We start from the raw sequence: 15,705 nt of genomic DNA, 5'->3' as shown, positions 1-15,705 counted from the left end.
CTCCTGGTTTACTTGTTTCTGAAATCAAATGAAGAATTTAACTCGAGTGAAACTTGAGAAGGGGCTACTGTGGACCTACTGGAACTTACCTCTTTTCCTCCAAGCTCACCTGACAGGTACATCTAGGGTGAACCAGACAGGGTGGCCGCTGGGTCCCTGGGATGTTGGGCAGAAGAGAGGCCCAGAGTCAGAGGGGATGTGAAAATGGGGAAGTTGGGAAGATGGTGCCAGCTCTTGGTGATCCTGTAAACATTGGCTTCCCTTCTACATGTGTAAACCACGTGAATGATCCGGGGACTGCCAGGAGCTGGGAGGGCAGGGAGCCAGCATTGCTGGTATCTTCTGCACCCCTAAGTGTGCTCCAGTACCTGGCTCACCGGGGCATCTGATGAATGCCCAATGGATGAGTGTACAAATTCATGATGTACATCTTATTTTGGTCAAAAATGCTCATCTTATAAAGTATTTGCTTTTTTTTTTTAGGGAACTAGAAATGGCCAATCGCTTATGAAAATAATCCCAACTAATAAGAAATACGGAAATAGAAATTAAAATGATTTTTTTAACTTACAAAGTGCAGTTCTTTAAAAAGACTTCCCTCTGTGGAGGTGTGTGAGTGGGAGAGCCAGGGTGTCCATGGTGTGGCCTTTCTGAGAAGCACTTCGTCACAGGCACCAGGAGCTTCAAAAACCCGGACCCTGTCGTTATATTTGTAGGAATCTATACCAAGGAAATGAGACAATATTTATTGAAAGGAAGATGTTTTATTTATTTATTCAAAGCAACATTATTTATGATAATCTGAATAGAAATGTACCTAAATGTTCAACAGGGGGACATAGTTCGCTGGTTATTTAAATGAATTATGATAATCCATATACAGCCAATTAAAATCATGTCAATCAGGGAATTTTAGTGGCATTGGAAGATTTTGTGCAAAAAACGTAGAACATTGAATTGTCTGCCTAGTATGTACTCAGTGCATAGAAAAAATTTCGAATGTGACATCCCCAAATAGGATTCCTCTGAGTGATGGTATTACAGGCAAGCTACACTTCACTCTCCTACACACCTTCCTGGTTATCTCCAGTCAGCAGATACTTCTTTTTGTATGAGCTTTTAAGGTAAAAACTAAAAATACTTTTTAAAACTTTAAAAATTATTAGTTTTAATAAGAGGAATACAAATAAAGCATTATATTCTCCCCAAATCCTGCCATTCTGACAGGTAAAATTAGTTGTATTTTTCTATGTTACCCCCAACATCAGGACCATAATCTTCTGTTACTGCGATAGCAGCATCACTAGACTTTGCTCTCCTGCTTCTCTCACTGAAGTGGACAGTTGGCTGTCACCTGCTCTGAGGCGCTCTTTGTCTCCCCAGGTGGGCAGAGTGCTCGCCCTCTCCCTGTACAGCTGCTCCAGCAGAACACCCATCAGCGGACATCGGCTGAGGAAACCCGTGACTGTGGAGTTCGGGGAGGAAGATGGCCTGGTAGGGAGAGCCTTTCCCCGTCACCTCTGCTTCATTTTGGCTGCACTGGCTGATTTTTAATGCACTTACTTTTCCAAAGGCAAATTTTGTTTAACTTGTTTTTCGTTTGATGACAGGATAATAGGAGAAATAAAACAACATTTGTGTTGCTTCGGGATAAAGTGAATTTTCATCAATTCATTGGGCTTTCTGAAAACCCCCAGGAATCTCTACAGATAAGGATAGAATTTTCTAAGCCCCTTACAAGAGCTTTCCCGGTCATGTTGCTGGTAAGGTGTGTTGTGAGATGTTGGCTACCGTGGTAACCAGGTTGGAGCAAGAGACATCGCCCTTGAGAATGTCTTGTGAAAAGATCAGTGAATGAAACTGCATTTTTAAAGCAGTCGTGAGGCTAATTGTCCAAAGAAATTCTGTTATATAGTCTACTGTTCAGGGAATAAGCTTCCCTACTTTGTTTTTTTTATTTTATTTTATTTTTTGAGATTGGATTCCTGACTGCTAAGTTTATTGGAGTGAGAAATAACTGAATTGTCAGTGATAATACAGATGGCCTCATTTAGGAATCTAATTCTCCCTAACAGTGTAGACCTGGGCCAGAATTCTCTTATTTTTTATTTCTTTTTTTTTCCAAAAGAAAAACGTATGTTCAAACTGGTGTTTCTGAGGAGATTTGATCAATGAGTCATCTTTCTCAGTGATGTTGAGTCTGTGGGACTCAGACCCCATTTTATGACTGAATTACGTGGGAACACTCAAACGTTGAAAGGTTCTTTGCAATCATGCACTAACAACACGAATGGAAACCAGCAGTTTTTAGAGTTTGTGGTAGATCTGGATGGGCAAAGGCTTCTATTGGAGAATATGTTCTCTTCTCTGAGTTCCCACGTATTTCAGCCATCTGAGCAAGATTTCAGCTGTTCCCCTGCTCCTGTTTAGGTGGGCACGTCAGCCCGGGGTATCTTGTGCAGGGAGATGTCCACACAGTGCTCAGCACGGGGTCAGTGTACTTGTTGGCTCGACTCTCTTTCTGCCCAATGAGCTAAGCTATGAAGTGTCTGAAACATGACTTTTTGCTTAAAGAGTTTGGATTTCAACTTAATTCTTGAAGACCCACACAAAAAAGGTGAATTGGTTCTGACCAGTTTCTCAGTCTAATGACCCTGTGCTTGCTCTCCGTCATCTGTCAGTTTCTGACTGCTAACACTTGCTGTCAAGAGGTCACGTCTGGGCTGCAGGGCCTGCGCTGGAGCCTGTGCTGTTTATTCCTACAAGCTGGGCTGGTTACTGTTCTTGTTTTGTACTGAAGTTTTTATTTTTTAATGAAATGAGGAATGAAACTGTCATGTAGTTCTTATTGAAAGACCCAGCGGTGCTGTGGAATAAGCATTTTGTCCCAGTCTGCCTCCTTGTAGTGAAAAGGGTGTTTGCACAAAATTGTCTGACTAAAGTCTTTGAGAGGAAAAAATAACACAAAAGTAGACATCATTGCTTTGTTTTTGTCTCCTAGGTTCTCTGAGAAACCTACTCCATCTGATTTTCTTGTGAAACAGATCTACTTCTGGGATGAGCAAATTGTGCACATTTACATACCTGCTGTGTCCCTGAGAGGTCGGTGGACAAGCTCTCCTGTGACTCTCAGTTGTGTGTAGATGATGAAAACAGCTGCTATAAGATATGGACGCAGAGCAGGGCTCTCATTTATTCATGAGGAAAACGTCAGGCTGTTGCAGAGGAGGAGCGCCTCTGAACGCAGTCTGAGCCCAATTCTGCAGCTGTGTAGGACAAGCCTCCTGTCACCAGGCCCTCCCCCTGTCCCCACCAGCGAGTCCCCTCCTCCTTCTCACCAACCTGTGTTTGTGCCCCTGTCATCTGTGCCTGCGGTGCCCTCCCCTTCCTCACCTCCAACTGGCCTCTGCTGGTCCTCAGAACTCTTCTTCCGCCTCTCTTGGCGGGCTGCCCTTCACCCCTGGGAATATCTGCCTGCACTGCTCCTGTGGCACCTTGAGTTTGCCTGTCCTGTTTGCTGCTCTGCCTCCCCCAGTGTCAGGGACTGTGACTTCTGAGGCTGTCCCTCAGGACCCGTCTGTCAGTCCTCACCAGTGGCGGGGCAGAGCACGGCCCCCCTCTCTGAGGTGGTGGTGTGTGTAGGCTCTGGGCTCACCCCCTAACAGGCAGCCCCTGGTTTCTTAGGCTCCTGAGTCTCTGTCCTCCCCTGAAAGGCAGGAGGCTGAGGCTTAGAGTGCTGAAGTGAATCCAGGCTGGACTATAAACACGCTTCACACTGGTCCTGCATGCTGGGGCCTTAGCCTGGAGGCTTCACAGTCAGGTGTGTGGGCCGTCCCCTCCTCTCCATGATCCACATTTTTATGGGATACGGTTATTTTCCTCTGAGAACCAGTCATTTCATAGCTATTTGTGTCTTTTCAAAATGGACCAAAATATGTTATTAGTCAAATTCAAATTCTCAATGGCAATTTAAAAAATTTTGCATTTGATGTGTTTTCTTTTCCACAATTTTTTATTGTGAGAAATCTCAAACTGACAGAAAAGTAGGAAAAAAATGAATAACAAACACTTGCATCTGGTTCATCTAGAGTCAGCATTTGTTGGCATTTTGCCATGTCTGCTGTATCTGCATGTGTGTGTAAGTGTGTGTGTGGGGGGGAGCTTCTTGGGGGGTAGCCATTGGAGAGAAAGTTTCAGACACCATGACCCTCCAGCCTTCAACTCGCATCCCATAAAAACAAGGACATTTTCCTGTGTAACTCAGCTCCGCTGCTGGGCCTAAAAAGAATCAGTGTCAATTCAAGCCCATTGTCTGCTCTGCAGTCCACAGTGAAGTTTTTGCAGTTGTCCCCCAATGCCTTCTATAGCTCTTTATATTTGTTATTCAGAATTAAGTCAAAGTTCATGAATGCACTTCATTGCCATGTGTTTGTGGTCCCTTTAAAAGCTGGAATACCCTCCCCCATTTTTTGCCTTTTCTTCATGACATTGACTTTTTTATGAGTCCAAGTCAGTTATCTTTTTGAATGTCTCACATTCTGGACTCCTGCTTGTCTCTTCATGATTAGATTCAGTTCACAGGTGTTTGGTGGATACTCCATAGGCAATGCCAAGTCTGGTACTTGGGTTAAGGAGCTCACCTCCCATCTCTCCATTGTAACAGAACGTTTTCCCTTTGTGATTAATTGGGTGGTACTTGTGTGACCATCTGAGTACCTCCTTCCCCTGGAACCTTTCACCCCATGGTTTGGACCTCCATTCATGACACAACACAGGCTGCAATGGTGATTTTCTGATTTCATCACTAATTAGCTGGCATTGTACAGTAAAGAACAGCTTCTGTCTCACTCTCTCATTCTTGCTTTCTGTATGATGAATGCATAGATCTAAAAAAAAATCAGTGTATTTAGTTCATTTCCATCATTTTACTTTTTGATGCTCAAATTGTTCCAGGGGAGCTCCCTCAAGATGCTTCCTGAGTATTTTTGACATGACGTCGGGAGTTTTCAAGTGCTTCCTTGCCTTCGGGGACACCAGGGCACCCCAGGCATATCTGCACCTTGCCTGCCCTTCCTGTAACCAGGCATTTCTTCATGAGCCTCAGTTCCTTGATGGGGAATGACATTTAGGATTTAAGATATATGCACCAAGTGTACTCATTGCTACTGGGTTGTCATTGTTTCTAAGCCAGTTCAGTGGATAGATTCAATAACTGCGTGTGCGTGCATGTGTTTATTTTTTGGAGCATAAGCCTACATTGGCACACGCACGTTCTTATTGCCCCTGTTCTTTTCATTCTTTTGCATTGTGCTTTTCTTACTTCAATTATACATCTGGAAATCACTCCATACGTATGCATTCACAATCCCTCCGTTATTTCTTACTGCTGAAGGCTTTCCACTGCACAGCTGCACCACGGTTTACTCAACCGTGTGTGCGTGGGACGCTTGTACTATAATGTACTCGGGGCGGGGGGAGTGTATCTTCAAGGTACATTCTCAGATATGGTACTTCTTGGTCAAAAGGGAAATGCGTGTGCAGTTTGGGTAAGCATGGCCAAATTCCCCTCCGGCTATGTGGGAGAGGGCCTGTTTCCCCACCCCTTGGCCAACCAAGTATATTTTCAAGCTTTGGAGTTTTGCCAGTTGGATAATTGAGACTTGGTAGTTTTAATATGCATTTTATATTATGAATTGAGCATTTTTCATGTTTAAAGGCCCTTATCTACTTTTTTTGGTGAACTGTTCATATATACCCATTTTTTATTAAGTTTTTTCTTGATTCCTGTATTTTTTTGACTTTGTTTTTATTGGCCTTTTTTTGCCTTTCAAAAGTTTTTATTTAATAGCAAGATGGATGAACATTTTTTTTTATTACTATTAGATTTTGAGTCATAGTTAGAATTTATTCCTTTTACCCAGGTTATAAAAGAAGTCCGTCATGTTTATGTTTTCTTTTAGTACTTGTACAGTTTCACTCTTTTACATTTAGATCTCTGATTGATTGGTGTTTACCTCTGTATGTGGCATGAGATATGGATCTAATATCATATTTTTACAAATGGCTGATATCTAGTTGTCCCAACATCACTTATTAAAAAGTTTTAGGGACAAATTTTAAATAGATGGAATGTTAAATATTTGTGCTTCTAAATATAAAAGTTATACAAAAATGATAGGCTAAAACCACATGGTCGTTGTGTGTCCTCACCAGGGTGGCTGCAGACTTAGGACATGCTAATATTTGGCAGGCTGGCTGATGGAGCTGAGGAGAAGCAGGGAAGGGGTCTAGGTGGGATGGGAGCTGTAGAAGTTGACGCCACTCTCTTGCACCCCCAGGGCAGTGGGGTAACCCATGCAGGGTGTGTAGAGGAACTCGGAACATGAGGAAGCGTTTACGACACGCTACCATCCTCAGATGAAAACCAGCAGCCGCGAGCTTTGACTGGGTGTATTTAGCAGATGGTTTGAGTGCTCCAGGGAGAGGGAGCTGCCAGCACTTGCCCTGTTCTCTCAGTCCCCGCCCAGCTTCCACGCCTAGTCCCCACTGTCGGCTGCACCATCTGCGTTAGTAATGGGTTATGCCATTTTGCAAGCTTCAGGTTGTATTTCTTAATTTATTTTTTCTCTTTTTAGACACCAACTTGGGGTATTTATCCTTATTAGATGCTGACTATGACAGAAAACCTCCGAACAAGTATTTGGCTAAGTCAGTAAACTATGCCGTGCATTTCCAGTGGATCCAATGCCTGTTTTGGGACACGAGAGAGTGGAAATCTGAAAGTTTCTCTCCACAACCAGGAACTTCTCCAGAAAAAGTGAACTGCAGGTAAAGACACACTATTGAGAAAGGATTTGAAATGTTTAGTAAGCAACTGCCTTTCCTCCTGCGTTTGGCACAGCGCCTGGAGCCTTCCCTGGCTTTGTCCCGCTGTAAGGACCAGAGCAATCTTGTTGGTCGACTCCGTCGGCGTGTGCTTCTTACACCTTCCTGTCAGCCTGGTCCCCGCGGTGTTGCACCTCCAGAAGAGCAGGGTCTAGTTTCCAATTCTCTTTGCACCCGCCCCTCCCCAAGGTGACTGACATGGATTAGGTGATCAGCAAATGTTGCTGGAGAAATGGTCGATTGGTGAATAGTAGTACCCAGTGTTGATCATTCTGTTCTCTTGGATGTCCGGATAGTCTCCGGGGTGCCTCCGTAGTCAGGCAGCGGGGCCTCTCCTCTCACCACTCCCCACCCTGTGACTTGTGCACCCACCCCCTTGTCCGCACAAGAGCCCCCTCCCAGCGTGGTTGTGAAGTGAACTTGACGATGCAGGGAAGGTCTCCACATGGACTATAGGCAGCCTCCCAGGAATTTGGGGTATATCAATCATGTCACTAAACCAGAAATTCTTTATCATCTAGTTGCAGAACTGACAATTCTGTCAGAGGCTGTTGCTGTTGTTGCCTTTTCATTAGAATAGAGAATAAACAGTTATTGGACACATTTAGAAATAGAAATATCATTTGCATGTTAAGAAAATTAGTCATAAAAACTATATTTTGTGGCTGCCTGTTAGGAGGCAACTATGTCCAGATCCTACTACATGTCCATGTGATTCATCAGCTATTGATTGCTTTTCTTATGTCACAGTCTTTTTACTTTATATGATGCCATTGCTAGGAACACATGGAACTTACTAGTAATGGCTCAATATTTCACTTTGATATTAAATTATTCATTAATGCATTAACACATTCATCCATTCTCCATTACATCCTACTCTCTGCTAGGGGTAAAAATGAATGCAACGTGGGACCTGCTCAGAAGATAATGAGGGGGAGAGAGATTTTATTGAAAAAAAAAAAGGGCAGTCTCGATGGTGGTTGTGGCGCGGGAGTCCCAGTGATGGGATACCTATAAAGCTGGGACTGGCGCTCAGGCATAGGCGCACAGGGTCTCACTGGCCTCCCAGTCGTCGGTCCACCGCTGGGCCGTGAGGTGAACCTGACAGTCTCTGGGCTTGAGCTGACTGTGGAGGGCTGTAATCATCCAGATATCTGCAATAGGCTTCCAGGTCCACAGCAAGGACAGCTCATGTCCCAGGGCGGACTCAGGGGCTGTGTGCTCAAGACTTGGACATGAAGGTGTCTGGTGTATCTGCAGAACAGAGACCCTCCTTCTAGCTGAGGTTTTAGCTGAATTGTTTAAACTGGATCTAAATCGTTAAGTTAGAGTTGTTGGAGATTGTCATCCCTTACCTCCTTCCTTTAACCTGTGTACCCTCACACGGTAAACACTGCCCTCACCACACACTTGGTGTCCTAACCCGCCTCTCCCTCCTAGCTACCACCGCCTCGCAGCATTCTCTGTTGCAAGAAGAAGGCTGAATGCCAGTTTTGAAACAAGTGACATTTCCAAGTTACAGGGGTGAGTTCTGTTTTCTAAATCAAGATAAAATTTTATTTGCACTAGTGCCCAACGCAGGATGCCCGTGTGCAATTCAGCAGATGCTTGAAATTCATGTTACTTAGTACCATTTTGCTTTTTGGCATATGCATATTAGTAGGTAATAGTTATTAAATATTATATAGTTACCAATGCCTATACTCGCATTCGCTGACAGGAGACATCAGCATGGGAAAGTCAGCATACTTTTCTTACGTTTAGGTTTAGCTTGAGTTCACTGTAACTCTGTTCGGTTGTGACTGGTTGGGTTAGTGACGATCCTGCTGGATTTGCCTGTTCTGCTTTATGCTTGTTGTCGTGGTCTAACTATTAATAGCTCCCTCTTCCTTTTGAAAAGTGTTCCATTTTAGATAATAAATTTAAAATTCACCCTATTTTTATAGCCGTTGTTTTGTAGAGCAAATACATTTAGGTTCTGAAATATAGGTAAGTGGAGGATAAACTCATGTGGGCAGGAACCTTCTCTGTCTCATTCATCAAAGTTGCCCCATGCTGAGGACCTGCCCATAGCAGGTACTGAGTAAGTATTTGCTGAATGAATATTGATGGCAGAGTCTGCATCTTCTGGTGAGTGTTGGTTGTTACATTTTTCTCCCTTATATTTATGTAATAGGGAACTCTGCTTACTTTATTATGTAATCAGTCATCAAAGAGTTGATTACTTTGTAGACTGGTAAGTGAATCAGATAGTTAGTTAGTTAGACATTAATTGCTGATGCTACAGATGCTGGTCTCAGCAAAGGTCACCAGGAGTCCAGTGATCAGGACTCAGAGGACAGCAGGCTCAACTGTGGTTTCTGACAGCACTGGAGGCGGGGGTCCATCTGGGGAGGGGCAGCCCTGGGGGATGTTTAGAGGAAAACCACACCTGAGGTCATGCAGGGGCAGCATCATTCTGGGAGATCTGGCAGAATCCAGGAGGTTCCAGGGCCTAGTCCAGGTGTAGAAAGGACAGGCTGGAAGCAGGGAAGCTCTGGGCTCCCTGCCAAGCTGATAGCATGGGCTCAGAACAAGGCTCCGTCCTGGTAGGGAGGAGGATGCCCAGCAGAGAAACCAGGAGCAGAACCCAAGTCTCAGAGGGGGTCAAAGTGTAGTGGTGGGGGCAGGACGACAGCATCTGCACCAGCACAGGCCTCGTGCTGACCCTGTGAAACCTCGTCAGGGGTCTGTAAGACTCAAGTCCAAGCAGAACACCTTCTCAGGTTAGGGTCCCGGCGCGAGTGACTTGATACGAACTCCACTCCGTGGGTCTGTGGGGTTCAGTGATCTCCCCCAGGGAGTGCAAGGTGCAGGTGGGGAGCAGCAGCCCCCGCCACAGGGGCAGGTGGGAGAGGCAGGTACAGCAGCATCTCGTCTTTGTTCTACCGGAGGGAGGGGGCATTCATTACACCTACGTGTTGAAGATTTTATGTGTGATTATTACTTCATAATAGCAGCAAATGGGCATTCTTACCTGTATCTCATGAAGAAAGTTCCTCAGAGAGGATGTGAGTCTACAGCACGGTGCAGCTTTCAGACGCAGAAGCTAGTCCGTCACAAGGCTTCTTTGTCCAGAGTCCACTCGCATGGGGTACTGGTTGCTAGAGCCCTGGGCAGCTCTGTGCCTTTCGGAGCCTCTTGATTCAGCCTCAAGCAGCTCATCTCCTAAGGGGCTCCGGCCAATCCTAATGCCTAGAGACGGCAGAGGCCACTCCCCCCTCCACCTTTCCCTTCTCGGCCACTTTCCCAAATAAAAAGCTACTTTCTTCTCCCAGTTACAAAACAAATGTTTAAAAACAAATCAGTGAAGACCAGCAGGGGCATGTGTGTATGTGTGTGCATGCGTGTGTGTGCATATATGCATATGTGTGTGTTACTCTTATATGTGTATGTTTGTGTGTGTGTTAACCACTGTGTGGGGGCATTGGTCAATCTTTGCCTAAATGTTTATTTCGCTGAGTAACTCACTGTTGATCTCTCTCCTTTTATTTACAGACATCCGGAAAACCTGCTTCCTGGTATTTTTATTGTAGTTTTTACTATTCTTTATGTACTTTTGGTTACTAAAAGCAGACGTGTAGATCATCATGAAAAAAAGAAAACTGGTTACATTTTTCTGCAAGAAAACGCTCCACCTGACCACCAGCTGTATGCGGTTGTGGTGGACACAGGCTTCCGGGCTCCAGCCCGCTTTAGCGCAAAGGTAATCTGGACATCTTGGGGACGTACCTCGTGGTGTGGAAGAGTGCGGATGGGCGTGAGTGACGGCACCAGAAACACACGGTTTGGTGATTTGGCCTTCCTGTCTATCACCTGTCACCTGTCACAGCTGGCCCATCTTATTCTGGGTGGGCTCGTCTGCCCTTCCACTGGGCTCTCCCTGGCCCTGCGCATCTGTACGAGCAGGAAGCAGGAGCCTCCCCTTCCGCAGGGCTGCCCTCAGCCCCTTCTCCCCTTCCCACCTTCTCTGAGGAAAGCAGCCCAGAGCGACTTGTGTTTCTGAGTGGCACATCGAGACTCTGAGAAGCAAGTTGTGCTCTTCTAGTGAGTGTCAATCTGTTACCACTACCCAGAGGGAGCTCGCAGGAGAAAGGGGGGGGATCTCAAGACTGACTTTGGGGACTGGCAGGGATGAGGCTGGCTGGGAGCTTGGGGTAAAGACAGAGTTGCAATGGAGGACGGCGAGGAGGGGATGGATGAGTGAGGTGAAGTGGCAGGACGGGGAGGGAGACAGTCTGTCCACAGCCCACGTGAAGGGCGTGTGTGCAGGCGGAACTGTAGAGGTGAGGCTGCAGGCAGAACCCAGAGCCCGTCCAGCCGGCTGTGTGAGTGCAGGGGTGCACATACACGGATCCCACGGGAGGGTAGGAATCCCTCCATGTTTGGAAATCATCCCCCACTTCTCAAGGGAGCCGGGCTGCCTCTAGGGTTAAGGAACCTATAGTGAGAGAACAAGCATGGCTGGGTGTGCAGAAGGGGGTAGGTGAGGGAGAGGGAGAGGAGGGCGAGGGAGAGCGGTGCAGCAGTAGGAAGGGATGAGGGGCACGACAGCTTATGTGATCCTTGCTCACTATCAGCCCGTAGTCTGTCAGCTATATATTTATATAGTCTACTAGATATACAAACACACTCACAGGCAATGCATAGCACGTAGAAGGGGATGACCTTAACCTTAACCTAACAGAGGATATCTCCCTACAGTGGACACTACATTAAATGGTGAAACTTGAGACAATGTCTAAGGGATGTCTACTACCGTCACTACCACTGGAAACTCCAGTGAAGACAATAAAACAAGAACCAAAACAAGAATATAAGATTTGTAAGGGGAGAGAGAAGAATTGTTCTTTGCTGATGAGATGATTATTACATAGAAAATGCAAAAGAATCTTTAGTCAAAAAATTAGAATTAATAAGAAAGTTAAGCAAAATTGCTGGATACATGATTAAGGAAAAACCTTCAAAGGCATCTCTATAGAACAGCAATACCATCTGTAACACATACTTGAAAACACGATGTTCCTCATCACTGTCACAAAATGGTGGCGTGCCTGGAAGGAAATTCACCAAATGTTCAAGACCATCGTGGAGAAAATGTGCACAGTATGCACAAAAGATCTAAATAAAGAGCTGTCTTGTTCATGGATGAGAAAACTAATTTTCCTTGTCATTTCTCCCAAACTAATCTATAACATTAATAATCATAATAAGAGCAGCTAATGTGAATTGGACTTTACTATATGTCATTTGTTTTACTCCCCCAAATCCTCAAAACACTCTTTGAATTAAGTTCTATCAATATACCCATTTTACAGATAAAAACTAAAACATAAAGAGGTTAAATTCAATGAAATACAATCAAAATTCCAGGAAAGGGTTGTGTGGAACTTGAAAAACTGATTCTAAACTTCCTGTGGAAGAGAACGCAAGAATATAAGAGAGTGACAAGAATCTGTCCACACGTCTGTTGGTCCCTCTCCTGACAGCACTGCACTACCTCAGCTACTCCAGCTTCAAAATGTGCCTGGGTGTCTGCTCGGGCGTCCCCTGCCCTGTGCTCCCTAGATTCTTGCAATTCTCTCGTATTCTCGCCCGTCTCATAACAAGGGGGAAGGGGGGAGGTGCTACAGACCATGTGGCAGCACTGTCAGCCCTCTGGGTCCACGCTGGGGCGCTCGGCCTTTCAGGATGGTTTTCGAAGAATGGGGAGCTGGGAGGAGGTGTCAGGAAGCCCCTGCCCCAGTGTAAGTTAGTGTTGTAGGTTCAGTATCTTGAAGTCTTACCCTGTGTCTTTATTTTGAGGTTTACATTGTTTTATGTGGTGAAAATGGACTTTCAGAACCCAAGGAGCTCTACTGTGCAGAGAAGCCCCTCTTTGAAAGGAATTCCAGACACACCTTTATCCTGAGGTATTCCGAAATATTCTCACTGCACAATTTGAGAAAGAGCGGCCAGTCAGAACTGGTGTAGCCTTATCACAATCCAAAAAAGTAGAAATACAGAACATTACTTTCTACTAGGGAGCATCAGTTTACACACAAGCAGTTTTATAAATTGTCTTTACAGTTTGTTATTGAAGTAGATTAAATGGTATGTTTATGTACAGGAAGGAAGGAGGGGGGTGGGGTAGAGGGATTTATTGATTTTACATGCTAGTAAAGTTCACAATCATTTTCTGTGTCATTGAACCTGTTTAAATTAATTAGATTCCTCCCACATTTGGAAGAGCAAGGACACCTGGCAATGCAGAGATGGTGGGGTTGGATGAAGAGGGATAATTTATCAAGCTAGGAGTACAAGCACCTGATGATGTTCTCAGAAAATACAAAAGAAATGAATATTTTTCTCTCCTGGAATATTTCATTTATAATATTTATTGGTTTGGAGTATTATGTCTTCATTAAGAGAGAAGTTAACTTCAGACTACCCCACACCAGACACGAATACATTCATGAGGTTTGAGTGCATTGGGCGTAGGGAACCAGTAGGTGTTGAAGAGCTGTGTGCGCCGCCACTGGGCTCCGCATGCCAGGAACGCGTCAGCTATTGACTGACGAGAGGGGCCTGTGGGAATTCATTGTCCTCTTCCTAGGTTCCCTAGCGGCTCTGTATGTCACTCTGCATGAGGTTTATTTGTTGACATGACCCACCCACGCCCTGAGGGCGAGAACCGGGGCTGGCGCTGCAGCCCAGGGCCCCACTGCCCCGCACCCTTGCCTGACAAGCTGCTGTGTGTCCTCAGTGCTCCGGCTCCCCTGGGCCCACTCCGGAAGCTCCGCCTCTGGCATGACGGCCGTGGACACTCTCCCGCCTGGTATGTCAGCCATGTGATGGTGAAAGAGCTGCGGGCAGGACAGGGACAGAGCTGGCTCTTCCCCGCCGAGTGCTGGTTGGCAGTGAGCAGGCAGGACGGCCGTGTGGAGCGGGAACTGGCCTGCCTGACCCGGGGCCTCGGCTTCCGCAAGGTGGGTGGCATCCAGTGCCCTCGTGTGGCATCCCTGGCTGACTGGCAGAATGCTGTGCCTAGCTCTGCTTCTCTGGTCAGTTGTTTCTTTAAACTCTCGAAAGTTAAGTGTATTCGCTCTTTTCTTAGTATCAAGATGGCTGTGTCTTAAATGATGCATCAGTTAAGTGGCCATTCAAGCATGGATTAATTATTACTAGTTATTAATTATTGTCGCAATGTTTTTCTTCTTTTAATTGTAGCTATAATAACACTTACAAACTTTGTGGTTGCCTGTGGTCTGTGGTGTCCAGGGGGCTGCTAATTTATTAAAGACTTTTGAGTGCCCTGTGTATATCCTGACATGGAGATAACAGATAAACAGGATACAGGCGTGATCAGGGCTTAATGGCAGAGGATCATGAAAAAAGACAAAATCCTCTATAATCTCACAAACTAACCATGAAACTTGATCTTTGCATGTTCCAGTCTTTCTCTATATATGAATATGTTTTATGCCGTTGTAACAATAATGCTGTGCATTTTTGTACTAATTTAACATTTTAGAGTAAATTCCTTCATAAATTTTCTATAAAATCGTTTTATAGAAGGGCCATATAATAGGCCATCATGCACTATTCTTTGCTTAAATATCCACCTCTTGGACGTTTCTAATTCTCTTCCGTTTATTTTCGTAATGGAACACACCTATATGCGTGCCTTTGTGTTTCTGGAGCACAGTTTCTTAGGCTGGTCTCAAACAGGGGTAGGCGGTCAGTGAGAGTGGACATTCTCCCATTTCACTAGATCTTTCTTTCTAAGGTGTCCCGTTGCCACCTGCCGTGGGTGAGAGGACCAGGCTCACCACTTTGGCATATTCAGTCTTGACATTGTGAATTTAGTAAGAAAAACGATCACAATGAATTTTCAATGAGCTGCAGCAAATGGAAATTCTTCAGCACCTAACACTGAAGGCCTGATTCAGCTGGGACTTTCCTTTAGACAATTATTTCTATGTAAATAACTTTGTTTGTTCTCCAGCTGTTTCGCTTGAGAACATCCCCCACCCACAAAGCCCCAGTAGATAGCTGTATGTCACAGCTGCACATCCTTCTAGTTGCTGTATGTGGGACGCGGCCTCAGCATGGCGGGAGAAGCGGTGCGTCGGTGCACGCCCGGGATCTGAACCCGGGCTGCCGGCAGCAGAGCGCGCTCACTTAACCGCTAAGCCACCGGGCCGGCCCACACTTGAGAAATTTTTGAGAGAAACCTGTACTTATTAATTTAGTCATATAGATACACATGTGGCTGTGGGCTATGAATCAATGCTGTACCCTTGTTGGGCAGTCCATTTATATGAAAATATATTCTCATCCCATTAAACCTGTTTTGCTGGCATTTACTTTTATATTCTGCTGCTTGTCATTCTGCTTTTTCTAGAACAACACTGAGCACCAAGTGTTATTTGAGTTGAACTGAAACTTTTGAGCTCGGTGCAATTCCATAAGCAGCATGTCGCCCACCGCGTGGCTGATCTGCAGAGCTACTGAGGGCACAGAGGTGGACAGGCACGCTCCCAGCTCTCAGTGTGCTCAAAGCCCAGCAAAAATTAACTGTTGCCAGGGAACGTGCTGAGAATGGAGGGTTAGTAAAAGTCTGTTAGGAACACAGAGGAGAGACGTGATCGATTGTACCAGGTGAGGGTTTATAAATAGAGGGTTTATAAACCCTCTAGAGAGAAGGGCATGAAGGCATTTTAGGGTAAGACAAGCGTGGCAGAGGGACAGCTTGTCCCAAAGCTCTGGGGGCCCCAGCAGAAGGTCAGGGCGAAG

The 15,705-nt window shown here is 45.4% G+C and overlaps 1 protein-coding gene across 2 annotated transcripts in view; it reads left to right on the top strand.

Moving 5' to 3' along the window:
* Window positions 1–15,705, top strand: part of PKD1L1 (polycystin 1 like 1, transient receptor potential channel interacting) — a 137,181-nt gene that overhangs the window by 66,018 nt on the left and 55,458 nt on the right. For both annotated transcript variants that reach the window (XM_087431360.1, XM_087431405.1), the window contains 8 exons: window positions 1,384–1,494; window positions 1,611–1,768; window positions 3,002–3,102; window positions 6,636–6,828; window positions 8,329–8,412; window positions 10,426–10,633; window positions 12,733–12,839; window positions 13,673–13,895. In XM_087431360.1, coding sequence (XP_087287486.1) covers window positions 1,384–1,494; window positions 1,611–1,768; window positions 3,002–3,102; window positions 6,636–6,828; window positions 8,329–8,412; window positions 10,426–10,633; window positions 12,733–12,839; window positions 13,673–13,895 — 1,185 coding nt within the window. The remainder of the gene's footprint in view (window positions 1–1,383; window positions 1,495–1,610; window positions 1,769–3,001; window positions 3,103–6,635; window positions 6,829–8,328; window positions 8,413–10,425; window positions 10,634–12,732; window positions 12,840–13,672; window positions 13,896–15,705) is intronic.

Source organism: Ceratotherium simum, chromosome 1 (assembly GCF_057802395.1).
Source record: "Ceratotherium simum simum isolate JZ-2026a chromosome 1, ASM5780239v1, whole genome shotgun sequence".
Taxonomy (NCBI): domain Eukaryota; kingdom Metazoa; phylum Chordata; class Mammalia; order Perissodactyla; family Rhinocerotidae; genus Ceratotherium; species Ceratotherium simum.
The sequence above is the reverse complement of the archived record's forward strand: the minus strand, read 5'-3'. Positions and strand labels throughout refer to the sequence as shown.